This window comes from Microtus oregoni, unplaced genomic scaffold, assembly GCF_018167655.1.
Source record: "Microtus oregoni isolate MIOR12 unplaced genomic scaffold, Mior012 000029F_ref0000214, whole genome shotgun sequence".
NCBI lineage: Eukaryota > Metazoa > Chordata > Mammalia > Rodentia > Cricetidae > Microtus > Microtus oregoni.
In genome coordinates this window covers 786873-802715 of record NW_024543088.1, presented here as the reverse complement: position 1 = coordinate 802715, position 15843 = coordinate 786873, and the positions used below count along the sequence as shown (strand labels likewise).

At 48.3% G+C, this 15843-nt stretch overlaps 1 protein-coding gene across 3 annotated transcripts in view; it reads left to right on the top strand.

Moving 5' to 3' along the window:
- The window catches only part of LOC121464951 (sorting nexin-8), a 58515-nt gene that overhangs the window by 22673 nt on the left and 19999 nt on the right, over positions 1 to 15843 (top strand). For 2 of the 3 annotated variants that reach the window (XM_041678082.1, XM_041678084.1), the window contains exons 2-3: positions 13002 to 13192; positions 15276 to 15393. In XM_041678082.1, coding sequence (XP_041534016.1) covers positions 13002 to 13192; positions 15276 to 15393 — 309 coding nt within the window. The remainder of the gene's footprint in view (positions 1 to 13001; positions 13193 to 15275; positions 15394 to 15843) is intronic. The other variant, XM_041678083.1, reaches the window with a different exon arrangement.

Sequence of the window (15843 nt, the reverse complement as noted above, 5' to 3'; positions counted from 1 at the left end):
ACTCTTATAACTTATATTAGCCCATAATTCTTGTCTTTGTTAGCCATGTGGCTTGGTACCTTTTTTGGCAAGGCAGTCACATCTTGCTTCCTCTGTGTCTGGGTGATGACTGCAGACTGACACTTCCCTCTTCCCAGAATTCTCGTTGCCCCACCTAACTTCCTGCCTGGCTACTGGCCAATCAGCGTGTATTTAAAACACAAGTGACAGGGTACAGACCATTGTCCCACAGCAAGCATGGGCCATTATCTGTTTTAATTTGGCTAGGTAAGCCAAGGATGGCAAAGCATATGGCTAATAGCATGTTTGGATTTCTCTCTGGCATGTGTGAAAACTCGGGAGAAGGTATCCACTGAAAGAAAAACGTATTTAAGCTTTCCGAATGGAGTATAATATGTAACAACAGTCTACCAGAAATGGTTAGGGTGAATCCCCCAGGATTGCTCCCCACCTTTTGGAGGGGAGGAATCTAGAGGAAAGGCTGAGAGAGCCGGTAAGCAGAAGCCCTCCATAGCCTCTGCACCAGCTCCTGACTCCAGGTTCCAGCCCTACTTGAATGTCCATCCTGGTCTACAATCTGGTAGTAGCCAGAGAAAGTGGTTATGAGTGACAAACGGAAAGCCCAGAAATACAAGGAAAAAACTCCTTCAAAAGTTGAAAGAACAAAGAGAATCCAGAACAAGGAGTGTTTAAGGTGGGGCTCTCCAGACCTGCTCCACCTATCTTTCTCTTCTCAGAACCGAGGACTGTAAAACTGAGCCTGAAAAGATTAATAATAGGAATATTCCTCAGGCAACACAGTCTGCTCCAAAACAACATTCTATAAAGAAAATACTGGATAAAGAGAAAAGATTTGTGCAGCCCACAGTGTCCTCAGGGAAAGTGAGCTGATGTGCTGCTACTCATAGGACTGAGCAGATGGCCCAAAGTCTCCCCTGCCACGAGAGAGCCATTCACAAGAATTACTGATGAGAGTGGACCCAAGAGTGGTGCCTGCCAAGCAGAGGAAGCCAGGTCTGACAAGGCTACTCGTCTGCAAGACTTTTTTTCGTGATGATGATGTTTTTATTGCATGTGGACCTGAAAAATACCATTATGCTCAAGATGACTGTCCTGTATCATAGCAAATGCCGTGCCCTGAAGTCATCTTATTCTTGAGTCTCAGCTGCTAAGTATTCTGGATCCAAAAGCCCAGGGCCCTCTTGCCGCAGCAAGTCCCCTGCTTCAGAGAAGCCTGTGGCCTGGTTGTTCAGTGGCCTCAGTCCTAGACATGGCCATCTGTAGTTGGTGTTTCATGTCTCCCACTTCTACCCAAAGCCTGTGTGGTGATGTGGATGCAGGGTGAGCAAGAACAAAATGGTCCTTAGAAGTGGCCTCCTGCCCAATGCTGATGAGACATGGTATCTCCGAGCAACCCTGAATGTGGAGGCTGGAAAGGAAGCTGGCCTGGCCTGCTGGGTGAAACAGCAGTTCTAAGAGGGCAGGATATCATCCTCTATTGGGGCGGCAGACATTCACCCATGGGTTTTTCTTTTTTTTTTATTTTTTTATTTATTATGTGTACAGCATTCCTTCCATGTGTGCCCCACAAGCCAGAAGGGGGTGCCAGGTCTCATTATAGATGACTGTGAGCCACCATGTGGTTGCTGGGAATTGAACTCAGGACCTCTGGAAGAGCAGTCAGTGCTCTTAACCACTGAGCCATCTCTCCAGCCCCCACCCATGGGTTTTTCATTGTGGCAGTACTAGTAGTACTACTAGGTCTTGTGACCTACATCAAGAAGCACTGATCCTATCAAGACATCCTGTAGGTCTTCCTTATACCTGCCTTTCCTGAGACGCAGACCTTCTGGCTTCTAGGACTTTAGTCCTGGTTGGCTGAGGAACTGAGGAGGATAAAAGAACCTTGAAGAAGTGAAGAGCAACCAGCACAACATTTATTACAGGAAACCAGTGTGCCGTTTCTCCCTCTGTGGCTCTGGAAGTATCCTGGGCTTCCCAAGGGTACCAGGCATTAGGCCAGTTACCACCTGAGTTAACATTTACAGGTAACAGGTGTGCCGTTTCTCCCTCTGTGGCTCTGGAAGAAGCTACCTCCCCTCGGAATCCTGAAGCAGCCACTTCTCCTAATGCTCCCTCCCCGATCTGAATTGGGAGACAGAGGAGACTCCCCTATAGGGCAGGTCCCTCTGGCAGCAAAGTGGAGGGGCAGAGAGTGCTGGAAAGGGGTTTATAGGGCGATCTGGAGGTGAAGGACCCCTTGAGGGCCAAGGGGTGTTGTAAAAGGGGTCTAGGGGGCAGGTACACTGAACTAGGTTCCAAAGCAGGTTTTTGTTTAGTAAAGAACTGCCCCATTTTTAATGGGGGTACACTCACCTGCAGACTGATTGGCCCATCAGCAGTTCTTCCGTTCTTCACACAATGGAGCTTCTTCACACTGAACTAAGTTCCTCACATCGGACACCAATCCGCCCGGTTCTCTGGCAGAAGGGGGGGGGACACACACGGGGACGGGACGACAGGACTCTCCCTGGGGCTGAGCATGATAGTGAGTGTTGGGACTCAGCCCTCCCCCCTGGACACCAGGGAGAAACACCCACTGAGTCTGGAGTCTGTCAAAGCAGGATCTTGTTTAATGGTGTCAAGTAGTTTGTGATAGGGGTGGAGAAGCTTAGGATAGGTTAAGGCGGAGTAAGGAACAAGGGCCAATAATATTCTGCCACGCTAGAGGTAGCTGGGTGGAGGCGGGTCTAGGTTGGGTAGTCAGAGACAGGTCTCCAAACTCTAGCTAAGCTCAGAAGTTACTCTAGGCCTCACACCAACTCAAGTTAGGCTCAGGAAATTACACTGGGCCTCATGTGGCCCAACAGTGGCCAAGGCTCATAGTAAACTCAAGATCTTCAGTACAAGTGCTCTACCACTGAGCCACACCCCAGCCCCTCACTGGGGAATTCTAGGCAGGAGCTCTACCACTGAGCCACACCCCAGCCCCTCACTGGGGAATTCTAGGCAGGTGCTCTACCACTGAGCTACACCCCAGCCCCTCACTGGGGGATTCTAGGCAGGGGCTCTACTACTGAGCCACACCCCAGTCCCTCACTGGGGGTTTTTTGAACAGGGTTTCTCTGTAGTTTTGGAGCCTGTCCTGGAACTAGCCCTTGTAGAACCACAGAGATCTTCCTGCTTCTGCCTCCCAAGTGCTGGGACTAAAGGCATGCGCCACCACCACCCAGCTATTTCATTTCATTTTCATGCAATTGTACTCTGACATGCTGCTGTTTATTTTCCCTGTTCTGGAAAGTAACTACAGAATGGTTTAGGAGCACCTGGTCACTGTTAAATGTGGGGAGAGTGTATAGGCATGGTCTTATCCTTGACACTGGTTGTCAATCTATGGCCCTGAGGCCAGCAAAATGCCTAGGAATTTATGTGAAATGCAGGTCCTTAGGTCCTTCCTAGGCCTGTAGGCTAGGAATCTGGGTAGGTGGAATGCAGATGGGGGCAGCCATCTGTGTGTGAACAAGCAAGCCTACCTAGTGATTCTAATGCAACCCAGTTTGGAGTTGTGAGCTCTGGGACCCTGCCTGCCATCTGTCACTGGCCTTCCTTATCCTCTGTTGTGGTCAGCTGACAGCTGAGGTTTGCACTCTAAAGTGGTATAGCGCTAAACTTGGAGTCTGCAGGAAGGTTCAGTCAGTTCCTTCTCCCACCAAGTGAAACAGAAGAACCTCACAGTCTCTGAGAACAAACAGAGTGCCTTTTCCTAGGGCAGATGTGGGAACTAGGAACTTTTTATTTGGTTATTTTTGAGACAGGGTCATAGCCCTGGCTGTCCTGAAACTGTGTATCCCAGGCTGGTCTCCATCTCACAGAGATCCACCTGTCTCTGCCTCTTAAATGCGGGGATTAAAGACACGTGCCACCATGCCCAACCCAGACGGCACTGATGGACTAAAAGAATGACTCCATCCGAGCCCTGCTTGCTGAATTGGTTGAGTATTTTGGGGTTAGTTTACAGAAGCACAAAAAACGCATGGGCTACACCAGCAAGTCTGAGTCTTAGCATTTGGGATCCTGGGGAGGAAGGGCCTTGGTGAGGATCCTGAAGACTCCTGAGCTTTTTGAGTCTCTCTACCCACATGGAACGATCGTTGTTCTTTTTTAAAAAATGCTCCAAGATCCCCGGTGGCGGTAGGCAGCAGAAATGCTGTAGGTCCCAAATGGTGGCGGCGGGCCATGTGGTGGCAGGCAGCGGGCCCCAGGCAGAGACGGCTGCTGGTCCCTGAGCAATGGCTGGTTCCAGGCAGGGAGGCACATGGCGGGCACACAGAAGACAGAAACATGGATAGACAGGACATGCAGGGTGAGGTTGAATGTTTATTCAGGGGGTTATGGAGGAGGAAGGGTGAAGGGGGGGGACAGAGAGAGAGGGAGAGAGAGAGAGAAGAGGAGAAAGAGACAGAGAAGGGGGGAAGCAGAGAAGTAGGGAGAGAGGCAGAAGCGAAGCTGTCTCTCTGAGAGGAAGATGGAAAAGAGAGCGAGCTCAGGCCGGAAGCTGAAGATCAGCCTGCCTCAGCGGATGGGGAGGGGAATGGGTATGGCTTGTCTCTTAAAGGGATCAAAACCATAACATTCCCAGGTCTTCCTTATAATAAAAAGCAGGCAGGTCAAGGAAGCAGAAAAGGAAGGGCCCAAGATGGCGGCGGGCAGGTCAGAGGTAATGGGAGTGGGCGAGGCTTGTCCCTTAAAACGACAGGAAAGCACAACATTCCAAGGTCTTCCTTATAATAAAAAGCAGGAGACCAGGCACCACAGCCCAAAGGAACTGGGGCGACGAACTCTCAAGACTGCTTCCGGCTGATTGTGGGCGTCATCTTTGGGGGGGGGGAGGGCGCGGGAGGCTGAGTGTCAGGCAGCTGCTCTGTGTCAAGACAGTGATGGTCAGAAAACAGCCACATGGTGCTTGTGATGATTCTATGAGAGCTTTCTGTGGTGAAGGATGTCTGTCCTTCAAACGTGGAGTTGGGGATGTCTCTGGCAGCCCCTCCATTGGTCTGGAGTAGTGTGGTCCTGAGCTGGGCTGGACTTGGCCTCCTAGCAGCAGTAGGTGCAGGGGACTGCCAATGAGCTGCTTGCCTGTCCTTGTGTATACCGTCCACCTTTCAGGAAGTCTTTTGGCCTGGGACTGATGTGCTGCCTTCAGCATTTGCGAAAGGGTTGCCTCAGTAAGGGACAGAGAGGGTTATGTCACCGTTTACAAGGAAGATCCTGTTTGCTCCTGCCGGCCCTTTTGGACTCCTCGATTACCACGTTACTGTCTAAATAAACATTCAGCAGGAAGACCCTTGGGGACAAGAACTGCATGTGCGTGTGTGTGTTGCTTTCATTACTTTTGTTATTTTTAACACAAGGTCTCTATGTAGTCAAGGCTGGCCTCAAATTCATTTTGTAGCTCAGGCTGGCCAGGAACTCATAAACCTCATTGTTTCAGCCTCCTAGTTGCTGGGATTTCAGGCGTGACTGCAGTGCCTGGCTGGAGTCATTACTTTCTCCACGGTGGGTACCTGACTTGTAGAACCACAACATCTTGAGCTTTACTCGTCTGTTTTCATTTCCTGTTTGTCAGGTGTGTGTGTGTGTAGGAGCACATGGCTTTATACTGCCTATGGGATGGCTCCCTCTTATTGTACCTTGCCTTAGTTACTTTTCTGTTGTTATAACAAAAACCATGACCAAGGCAACTTACAGAAGCAGCATTTGATTGGAGTCTATGGTTTCAGAGGGGATTCATGACGATCATGGTGGAGAGCATTGCAGCAGGCTGGAAGGAGTGGTGCTGGAGCAGTAGCTGACACTTCCTATCTTGGGACACAACCATGAGGCAGAGAGGGCTGACTGGGAATGGCTTGGGCTTTTGAAATCTCAAAGCCCACAGCAGTGACATTCCTCCTTCAATAAGGCTATACTCCCCAATCCTTCCCAGATAGCTCCACCAACTGAGGACCAAGTATTTAAATATATAAGCCTATGGGGACCACTCTCATTCGGTCCACTGTACCTGCTTGCCCTGTGTCTGCTTAGCTCTTCTACGGTGGCTCTAATGCTCTTTGGGTAGGGAGGTCTCTGGAGAGAAGCCTGCGAGTCTCTTAGACTTCCATGTCATTAGAAGGTATTCCCAGCATTGGAAGTGAGCACTCACAAAATCTCTGCTGCGGAGGACATTTATTTAGTATCGAGTATTCAACTGAGGGCTTTGTGCACGCTAGGCGGATGGGGTGTCACCGAGATGTGTCCCCCCAACCGCTCACTGGGGGATTCTAAGTTAGCATTCTACCTGAGCTACACTTCCCAGCCCACTTCCTACTTCTTGAGACAGGACTGGTCTTGAGTTCACTGTATCTATCCCAGGTCGGATTTGAGCTCATGATCTTTCCGACTGAGAGTCCCAAGAAGCTCATCTCAGAAGCAGGCAGAGCCTCAGTCATGGCTTCTGGGGGAACACTTTCCAAGTTTTTGTTGGTGGCTTCACAAAATGTTTTTGGACTGGAGGGTAATAAATCTGAAAGGAAGTCAGTGGCATTTATTGAGTGTTTTATTTTCACCAGCTATTTTCAGCTGTGCTGTGTCATTTAATTCCGAGGCGCACTGCCTTCCAGCTGAGAACCCCACAGTAAAGCAATTTGTTCCAGAATGGTTAGAGCAGGGAGAGTGTGAGGTTGGTGGGGCCTGTCTCGGGGATGCTGGAGGACTGGAAGGATTCTTGCTGTGTTCTTGGCAGAGATGGTACAGGCCCGCTGGGTGGTAAGGGCACCTCTGTCTTTGTATGTGTGTTGAAATTGGGTCTTGCTCTATGATCAATTTGTCCTCAAAATCTGAATCCTCCTTCTCTGCTTTCTGAGTGCAGGGACTATTAGGCATGTGTCACTGTGCTTACCTCTTGGAAATTTTTTTTATTACATTATCCACTTATTTATGGTTGGGGGAATACATGTGCCATGGTGCACACGTGGCAATCAAAGACCAGCTTATGGGAGCTAACTCCCAGGGATCAAACTAAGATGGTCAGACTTGGTAGCAAGTGCTTTTGCCTGCTGAGCCAGCTCACCAGCTTCCTGACCTGGCCCTTTATGTCCATTTTGCAGGTGATAAATTCTGTGCTCAGAGGTGGTCACTCACTGGCCCACATCCCTGCAGAAATATGGAGACTGGCTTCCGCCAGATGTCTCTTGTCAGAGCTTGCCTTTGCATTCCAGCTTTGGGCCTGGCTGTTTCTCATCTAGTCTGGTTTACTTCTGCCATGCTGGGGTAGTGTCACTGAAGAAGGTATTGGTTTGCTAAGAGGGTTAAGGTCTGTCTGTGATGCTCGTATCGAAGAATCCGGAATCTCCCTTCCTGTTTCTGTCCTTACTGCTGCTAGTGGTCCACCCATGACGGTGTAGCTGTCCAAAACAAACTGTTTTCGTTTGTTTGTTTTGAGATAGAGTCTGAGTACGTAGCTCTGGGTAGTCTTTAGCTCAGAGGTCTCCTCCTGCCTTTGCCTTGGAGGTGCTGGATTACAGGTGTGTGCTTTTTCTTTCATTTAAATTTGATTTTGAGGGACTGGAGAATGGCTCAAATTGAGTGCTTACTGCTCTTGCAGAGGACCCACACAGTGACTCACAGCTGCCTATAAATCCAATCCCAGGGCATCCAGCACCCTCTTCTGGCCTCTGTGGACTCCAGCACTCATGCAGTGCACATAAACTTGATGCAGGCCCTCACACATAAATAATACATTTTTTGAAAAGTTTGTTTTGAAAATATGAACTCCTTAAACTTTTTTTTCTTTTTCTTTTTTAGAGACGGGGTTTCCCTGTAGTTTTAGAACCTGTCCTGGAACTAGCTCTTGCCCCTCACTGGGGGATTCTAGGCAGATGCTCTACCACTGAGCCACACCCCAGCTCCTCACTGGTGATTCTAGGCAGGTGCTCTACCACTGAGCCACACCCCAACCCCTCACTGGTGATTCTAGGCAGGTGCTCTACCACTGAGCCACACCCCAGCCCCTCACTGGGGGATTCTAGGCAGGTGCTCTACCACTGAGCCACACCCCAACACCTTAAACTCCCCCCCCCCCCAAAGATAGGGTTTCAATATGGAGTCCTGGCTATTCTGCCACTCCCTGTGTAGGTCAGGCTGGCTTCAAACCAACAGAAGTCTACCCTTCTCTGCCTCTGCAGTGCTAGGATTAAGGAGTTTTTCACCATACTCAAGCAGGCCCCTGAATTTAGTAAATTAACAGCTGGGGTCATAATGTGTTGTGGTTGGTGCCTCAGTAGAGATCTGTGAGGACATTTGGATTCATAGATGTGGTAGTATGCTTTTAATGTTTGGGCTCTCTCTCTCTCCTTCCCGTGTGTGTGTGTGTGTGTGTGTGTGTGTGTGTGTGTGTGTAGATGACGCCAGAGGAGTTCAACTGGGGTGTTGGTGGTATTCTTCTGGAGTCTCCCACCTTGAAAAATTTAAAGATAGTTATTTATTGTATGTTCCGTGTTTGCATGTGGAGGTGAAAGGACAACTTGCAGGAGTCAGTTCTCTCCTACTTTTATGTAGGTTCTGGGGATCAAAGTCAGTAGTCATGTTTGGCACAGGCCTATCCTTCTGAGCCATCTTGCCAACTCTGTTATTTATTTCCTCACTTACTTGTTGATGTACAAAAGAGCTCCACAATAGCCCGGAATGGAGTATAACAAAGGTTTATTTATCTGGGGATAAAGTCACAGGGTAGTGCTCCACAGTCCTGTGCCAGTGCTGAGACCTGGAAATGAATCCAGCAGCTGAGAGACCCATGCCCAAAGTGTGCTGGTATCTTAAAGGTTGTTGGCTGAAGGAGAGCCCACAGCACTCATGTATTTATTTATTTATTTATTTATTTATTTATTTATTTAAGACAGGGTTTCTCTGGGTAGTCATGGATGTGCTGGAACTCACTCTGTAAACCAGACAGCCTCAATCTAAGAGATTTGCCTGCTTCTGCCTCCAAAGTGCTGGGATTAAAGGTGTGTGCCACTACTGCCTGACTCTTCCTTCCTTTCTACCTGCCTACCTGTGTTCAGTGTTTTGCCTGCATGTATGTATGTGCACCATGCAGAGGCCAGAAGAGGACATCTGATCTCCTGGAATTGGAGTTAAATTGGGTTGTGACCACCATATGTGTGCTAGGAACTGAACCTGGGTCCTCTGCAAGAACAGCAAGTGTTCTTAACTGCACAGCCATCTCTCCAGCCCCAACCAGCTCTGTTTTTGGAACATGGGCTCTCAGTATTTTTTCCTTTAAATGAGAGAGAGTGTGTGTGTCCTTGTGAATATGTGATTGTTTAACAAGAATCATACATCTGAATATAATATTTCCCAACACAGGGTTGCTCATTAACCTAAAACTGGATTATTAGGCTAGGTTATGCCAGCTGGCCAACAATCCCAGCTATCCTCCTGTCTCTGCCTCCAGTATTGGGATTATTAGTGTGTGCCATCATGCCTAGCCTGGAGTCATGGGTGCTGGGGATAAGTTAGGTCCTTGTGTGTACATGGGAAGTACTGACTGGCCTTTCCCCCAGCCTCTTTCTTTATTCATATGCATATATTTTTTTAAAAAAATATTCATTTGGGCTGGAGTGATGGCTCAGTGGTTAAGAGTACTGACTGCTCTTCCAGAGGACCCGGGTTCAATTCCCAGCACCCACATGGCAGCTCACAACTGTCTGAAGATCCAGTTGCAAGGGATCTGATACCTTCACACCAATGCACATAAAATAAAGTTAAATAAACCATAAAAAATATTTATTTATTTATTATGTATACAATATTCTGTCTGTGTGCATGTCTGCAGGCCGGAAGAGGGCACCAGACCTCTTTACAGATGGTTGTGAGCCACCATGTGGTTGCTGGGAATTGAACTCAGGACCCTTGGAAGAGCAGGCAATGCTCTCAACCACTGAGCCATCTCTCCAGCCCCTATTCATATGCATATATATATGTCTATGCATGTATACACACACATATGTTTAGCTTTTTAGTCTTAATTGTTTGGGTTGGGGTGTATGCACCAGCCACAGTATGCTTGTGGAAATCAGGAGGACTTGAGGGAGTTGGTTCCCCCTTTTACCACTTAGGTCATCAAGCTTGGTGGCACCATAACCTGTTGAGCCATCTTACGGGTCCCTGTCCTTATTTTTTCAGACAGGGTCTGTGTAGCCCGGGCTGATGAAGGACTCTGCTCCTTTATTCTCTTAAATCCTGAGGGCAGTCAGGGTTACATGTGTGCACCCCCACACCTGCCTTTCCAGGGTGTTAGAGAGAAGCTAGGGTGGAGGTGCCGTTTGTGCTGTTGAGATCTGCCTTTTAGGTTCTCCTGTGTGCAAAGTTCACATTCTTCACGCGCATGTGACCCTTTGGTAATCATTAGTGAGATTTCAGGCCGTGTAGAGACTGTCTTACCTTAATCTCCGGGGAAATCTTGAAATAAATAAATGCTTATTTTATTATTATTATTTTTTTTTTTTTGAAAAAGCACACAACTGTGATTCTAGTACCTGGGAGCCGAGGCAGGAGATATTTGTTGAGGCTAGACTGGTCTATGTTTTGAGTTCCTGCCAGCCAGGGGTAAGGTAGTGAGGCCATGTTTTGAACAAATATTTCTTAATAGAAATCTCTGTTACCCCTCTGTTTATTATCCTTCTTCCAGCTCTCTTCATTTTTCTGTCCCTATGTCATTTATATTACGTTAGTGTTTTTAACAGGTAGCATGCTTTGAGATTGAGCATCATGCTGTATCCCTGACTGGCCTTAGACTTAAAGCAGGCTGTGGTTATTCTGCCTCTTCCTCCCAGATCCTGGGATTATAGGTATGTACCATGAGCAGGATTTTGTTTTTATCATTTTATTTTTTGTGTAGACCAGGCTGGCCTGGAAATCAGGACCCTCCTGCCTCAGCCTCTTAGTGCTAGAATTACCAGGGTGCACCATTTTGTCCTGCCTACATCAGCCTGGTCAGTCTCTCTCTTTCTCTCTTGCCTTAAATTCCTAACTCTCCTGCCTCTACCTCCCAAGTGCTGGAATAACAAGGCATGTACCACTGTGTGTGTTTGTCTTTTGACATCTATGGTTTAGATAAAAAGTTGGCTGTTGATCTGACATTAGGGTTTCCCGGTCTTCTAAACTCATGCACCAGGGAATTATTATTTTTATTATTTTGGATTTTTGAGACAGGATTTCTCTGTGTATTTCTGGCTGTCCTGGAACTCACTCTGTAGAGCAGGCTGGCCTTGAACTCCACCTGCCTCTGCCTCCCTGAGTGCTGGGATTAAAGGCGTGCACCACCATTGCCCAGATTGCACAAGGAAGTTCTAAGAATGAACACTGTGGTGATTTGAATGGGAATGGCTCTATACACTTGTATACTTGAATATTCGGTCCCTAGTTGGTGGAACTATTTGAGAAGGACTAGGAGGTGTGGGCTTGTTGGAGAAGTTGTGGCTTGGAGGTTTAGCTCTCTTCTGCTTCATGCTTGTAGATCGAGATGTAAGCTCTTAGCTACTGCTCCAGTGTTGTGCCTGCCTGTCTACTGCCATGTGCCCCAACTGTGTTGGTCATAGATGTTTGGCTGGATGCTACAGCTCACTCCTGCAAATTTTCTCTCTCTCCAAACCCATCCTCTCAGAGAATCTCCAAAAAATCTAGTTTGGCATTCTTGGTGGCAGGGAGCTGAACACGTGGTAAAGTGCTTGCCACACAGGTACAAGGACCTGAGTTTTGCCTCCCAGAAGACCAGGCATAGTGATGTTGAGGAGGCAGAGACAGGAGGGTTCCTAGATGAAGGGGGTTTCCTACTTTCCTAACTTTGTTGAATTGATAGGTTCCAGGTAAAGTAAGAGACCCCTGTCTATCATGGCTTGCTCCTAGAACTCTGATTGGGGCAGAGGGAATGGAAAAAGGACGGACATAGACGCACATACAGCTGGGGTGGGTGTGTCATGTGTGTCAACAACTTGGAACTTCGGCACTGCAGGAGGGGTTAGCTAATAGTCTGTAGGAGAGCAGTCTCGGGTTGCAGTTGTTAGTTTTTGCACGTACTGAGCAATGGTTTGTAAACACTTGTACTTGAACCAGAAGAAGCTTTGCCATGTCTCTGAGCAGGAGGAAGATTTTGCTAATTCCCGTGGTCCTAAGGCATTGATATCCTTGACATGGCTGTGCCATGTCACCAATACACCTTCAGTCAGGTCTTCATCCACTTACATATTCATTCAGAGTATCCTTGGCTTTTCACAAGACCCTGTCTGGGGGAAAAAAAGAGGGGACCGGAGAGATGGCTCAGCAGTTTAGAGCATTGGCTGCTCTCCCAGCAGACCCAAAGTTCAATTCCCAGCACTACACCTAATAACTGTCTGTTAACACCAGGTCCAGGGTGTCCAATACCCTCTTCTGGCTTCCACAGGCACTGCATAAACCTGCTACACATACATGAAGGCAAACATACATACCTATTTTAAAAGATGATGGTAGATGGCAGGAAGGATAACATGTGAGACTGACCTCTGGCCTCCACACACTTGTACACAGACACGGGTTTACTGGCACCATCATGGTGGTGGTGTCTTTTTTTCCTGGTGGTAATGATGTGCAGCGTCTCTCTGTGTGCTTTGTGACCTCTGTACATTTCTGGAGAATTTATAACAATTTATACAATTTATAATTGTACAATTTATAAATTGTCTGTTGTTAAATTCCAAGCATTCCCTTCCTCCCTAACTGCTCTGTAATGTTCTCCATGGACTTATCCATTCACACAGATGAAGCCTCCTAGTAGGGTTTCTTCTGGGTGCTGTACCCTGGGGAAGGGGGTGGGTCTGGTGTGGCTCTGTGGCTGTGGTCAGAGTCCATTTGCTGAGCCAGCACAGGATACAGGGAGGCCCTACTCCCTGAGCAGCTGTCTTTACCTGTCTTTATCTTGTCTTCCTCAGGCCCACAAACATCCCAGGTCACTGAGCAGCGGGACCTGGACCCTGGGCGAATGCAGATGCCGCAGGGGAACCCGTTGCTGCTGTCCTACACCCTGCAGGAGTTGCTGGCCAGGGACACGGTGCAGGTAGAGCTCATCCCTGAGAAGAAGGGCCTGTTCCTCAAGCATGTGGAGTATGAGGTTTCCAGCCAGGTAACTGGGACTTGACAGCGTGCTTCAGGGGAGAGCCACAGACCAACCTGGGACAGGGTGGTGGGAGAGCCATCTGGCTGGCTCTGCAGTGTGACCCAACACCTGATGACACAGTTGAGCTGGCCAGACAACTTCTGAATACCTGTGTGCCAAAAGCTGGTTTCTAGCTCAACTGGGTCTCTATCAGGTCCATTCTTTTGAGTGAAATATTTTTTCTTATAAATCTTAATATCTCTCTGTGTCTTTTTCTTTTTGACAGGATCTTGCTATATAACCCTAGCTGGCTTTGAACTCACAGTAATCCTAGTGCCCTGGCCTCCTGAGTTTTCAGATTATAGGCCTGAGCTACCAGACCTGGCTTGTAGGAATCTTTTTTTTTTTTTTTTTTTTTGAGATAGGCTGGCTTTGAACTATACTGGAATTAAAGACATTTGCCACCATGCCTAGCGACAGTCTTTTTGACTCCAGAGTTTATGCCTGTGGTGGTGTTTCCCTAGTGCTGGTTTGCAGTGTGGGAAATCCCCTGACGATTAGAACATCATCCTTGGGTAATCTGGGTCCCTACCCTGCCTTCTGTTTACATGGGAGGACCAGCTCATGCCCTTCACCCCTTTGGTGATGCCACCTTCCTGCTCTCAGGCACACTAATGTCTGGGTTCATCAGCTCTGCTGTGATGGTCTTGGTGATCCACATGTGGTGTCCCCAGGGCTTTGCCTGCCTATCTTGGTCATTTTGTGCCTTCATCCATTTTTTTTTTTTTGGCTGTCTTGCTCCATTTAGGATGGATTTTGCCACCTGTCCTGTGATGGAGTAGTTCGTGGCTAACACTGTCTTTAGTACGGGAGGGACTTGTAGGGACAGTACAGGGCCCACACCCTTCTGAGAAAGCATGGCCCTGGCTATGCCAGGCTTAGTCTGAAAAGCAGTGGGCATCTCATCTTGGGGCAAAGGCCCAGTGTGCAGGTGTCCTTCCTGTCACAGATGACTGCCATATCTATCTGTCCTCTCTCCCTCCTTCCTTCCTTACTTCCCTCCTACTCTCCTTCCTTCCTTTCTTCCCTCCTACCCTCCCTCCTTCCTTTTTTCTCTCCTACTCTCCCTTCTTCCTTCCTCCTTTTGAGGCAGTCTGTAACCGAGGCTAGTCTGGAAGTCCTAGGTACCCCAACTGACTCTGAGGTCTTCTCTCTGCCTTCCAAGTCTGGGGCGATAGGAATGACTCTCTGCTCTGTAAGCCAGGACTCGCAGGGTTGAGCTGGGCCTCCTCAGGGCCTCCTCAGGGACAGCAGATCCATCTGCCACCCTGTGGTCTTACCTTGCCACAGTGGAAGCTGTGAGAACCTAGGAAGGGACTCTTAGCTGCAGTGAAGCAGCCCTTACTCTTGGGCCTGATAAACAAAATGTGGGAATTGCAGGTTTTTTTCCTATGATTTTTGTTTTTTCCCCCTTGCTGAGATCTTTTTCCACTTCTCAGTAGTCACAGGTGTGTGGCACCTTCCTGCTTTTTCATGGATGCTGGAGATCTGGATTCAGGTCCTTATGCTTATGTAGTGAGCAGTGTACCTATCTGGCTATCTCCTCAGCCTCATGGTTTACTTTTCAAGTGCAGGATGATTCCCATCCAAGAAGTGAAGAAGTCTCATCATGGCAAAATGCTATCTAAATGTTATAATTTGTATTTCTATATAGAATTCTAAAACTTTTGCTTTTGGCAAAAACTTGGGGAAGAGAGGATGAGGAATTTGGTAGCACTCCTGTGAGTTCTATTGCATGGTAGGAGAAGGCAAAGAGGGCTGATGAAATGCCATGGTTACAGGGCCTCATGACACAGGCATGGGAAAAGGCAGGAGAGTTGAACTTCAAAGTCAGCTTGGAGTACAATGTGCAGTCAAGGCTAGCCTGGGCAACTTAGTGAGACCTGATTTCAAAAAGTAAAAAGAGGGATGGGGATGTAGCACAGTGGTAGAGCACCTGCCTAGAATCCCCCAGTGAGGTGCTGGGGTGTGACTCATTGGTAGAGCTCCTGTCTAGAAGAAATGGTGTGGTTGCTGATGTCCTGCTTGCTGTACTCCCTTTGTTTTGTAGCGTTTCAAGTCCTCTGTGTACAGACGCTACAATGACTTTGTGGTCTTCCATGAAGTGCTGCTTCACAAGTTCCCGTACCGCATGGTGCCAGCCCTTCCACCCAAGAGAGTGCTGGGAGGTAAGACAGGGTTCAGGGAGGCTAGAGAAGTGGGAGCAAGCTGCCCTCCTAAGTGGCATGGTGCTGGGTGGGCCCCTTGTAGCCCAGGATGCTGCTGCTTATGGTCTAGGAGGGGCTTGCAACAGGGCTGCAGGATACACGAGCTTTGGTTGTTCTGGGTAATGGCTGTGGCTTAGTCCTGCTCTGGAGGAGAGTACCCAGCCTCAGGTGCTTTCTGGCCCCAGTGCTGTCCACAGGGTGCTTTAGGCTGTCTGTGAGGTTACTAGTGTCTAACTTGCTTTTTTAGGGTGCCAGCCATCACAGGATCTTATTTGTCAACCGCAATGACCTCAGAACCCTAGTAAAACTTGATTGATTGGCCTGTGTATTGCTTCTCTCTCCCTCCCTCCTTCTCTCCCTCTTGGTTTTTCAAGACAGGGTTTCTGGGTGTAGCCCTGGTTGGCCTGGAAC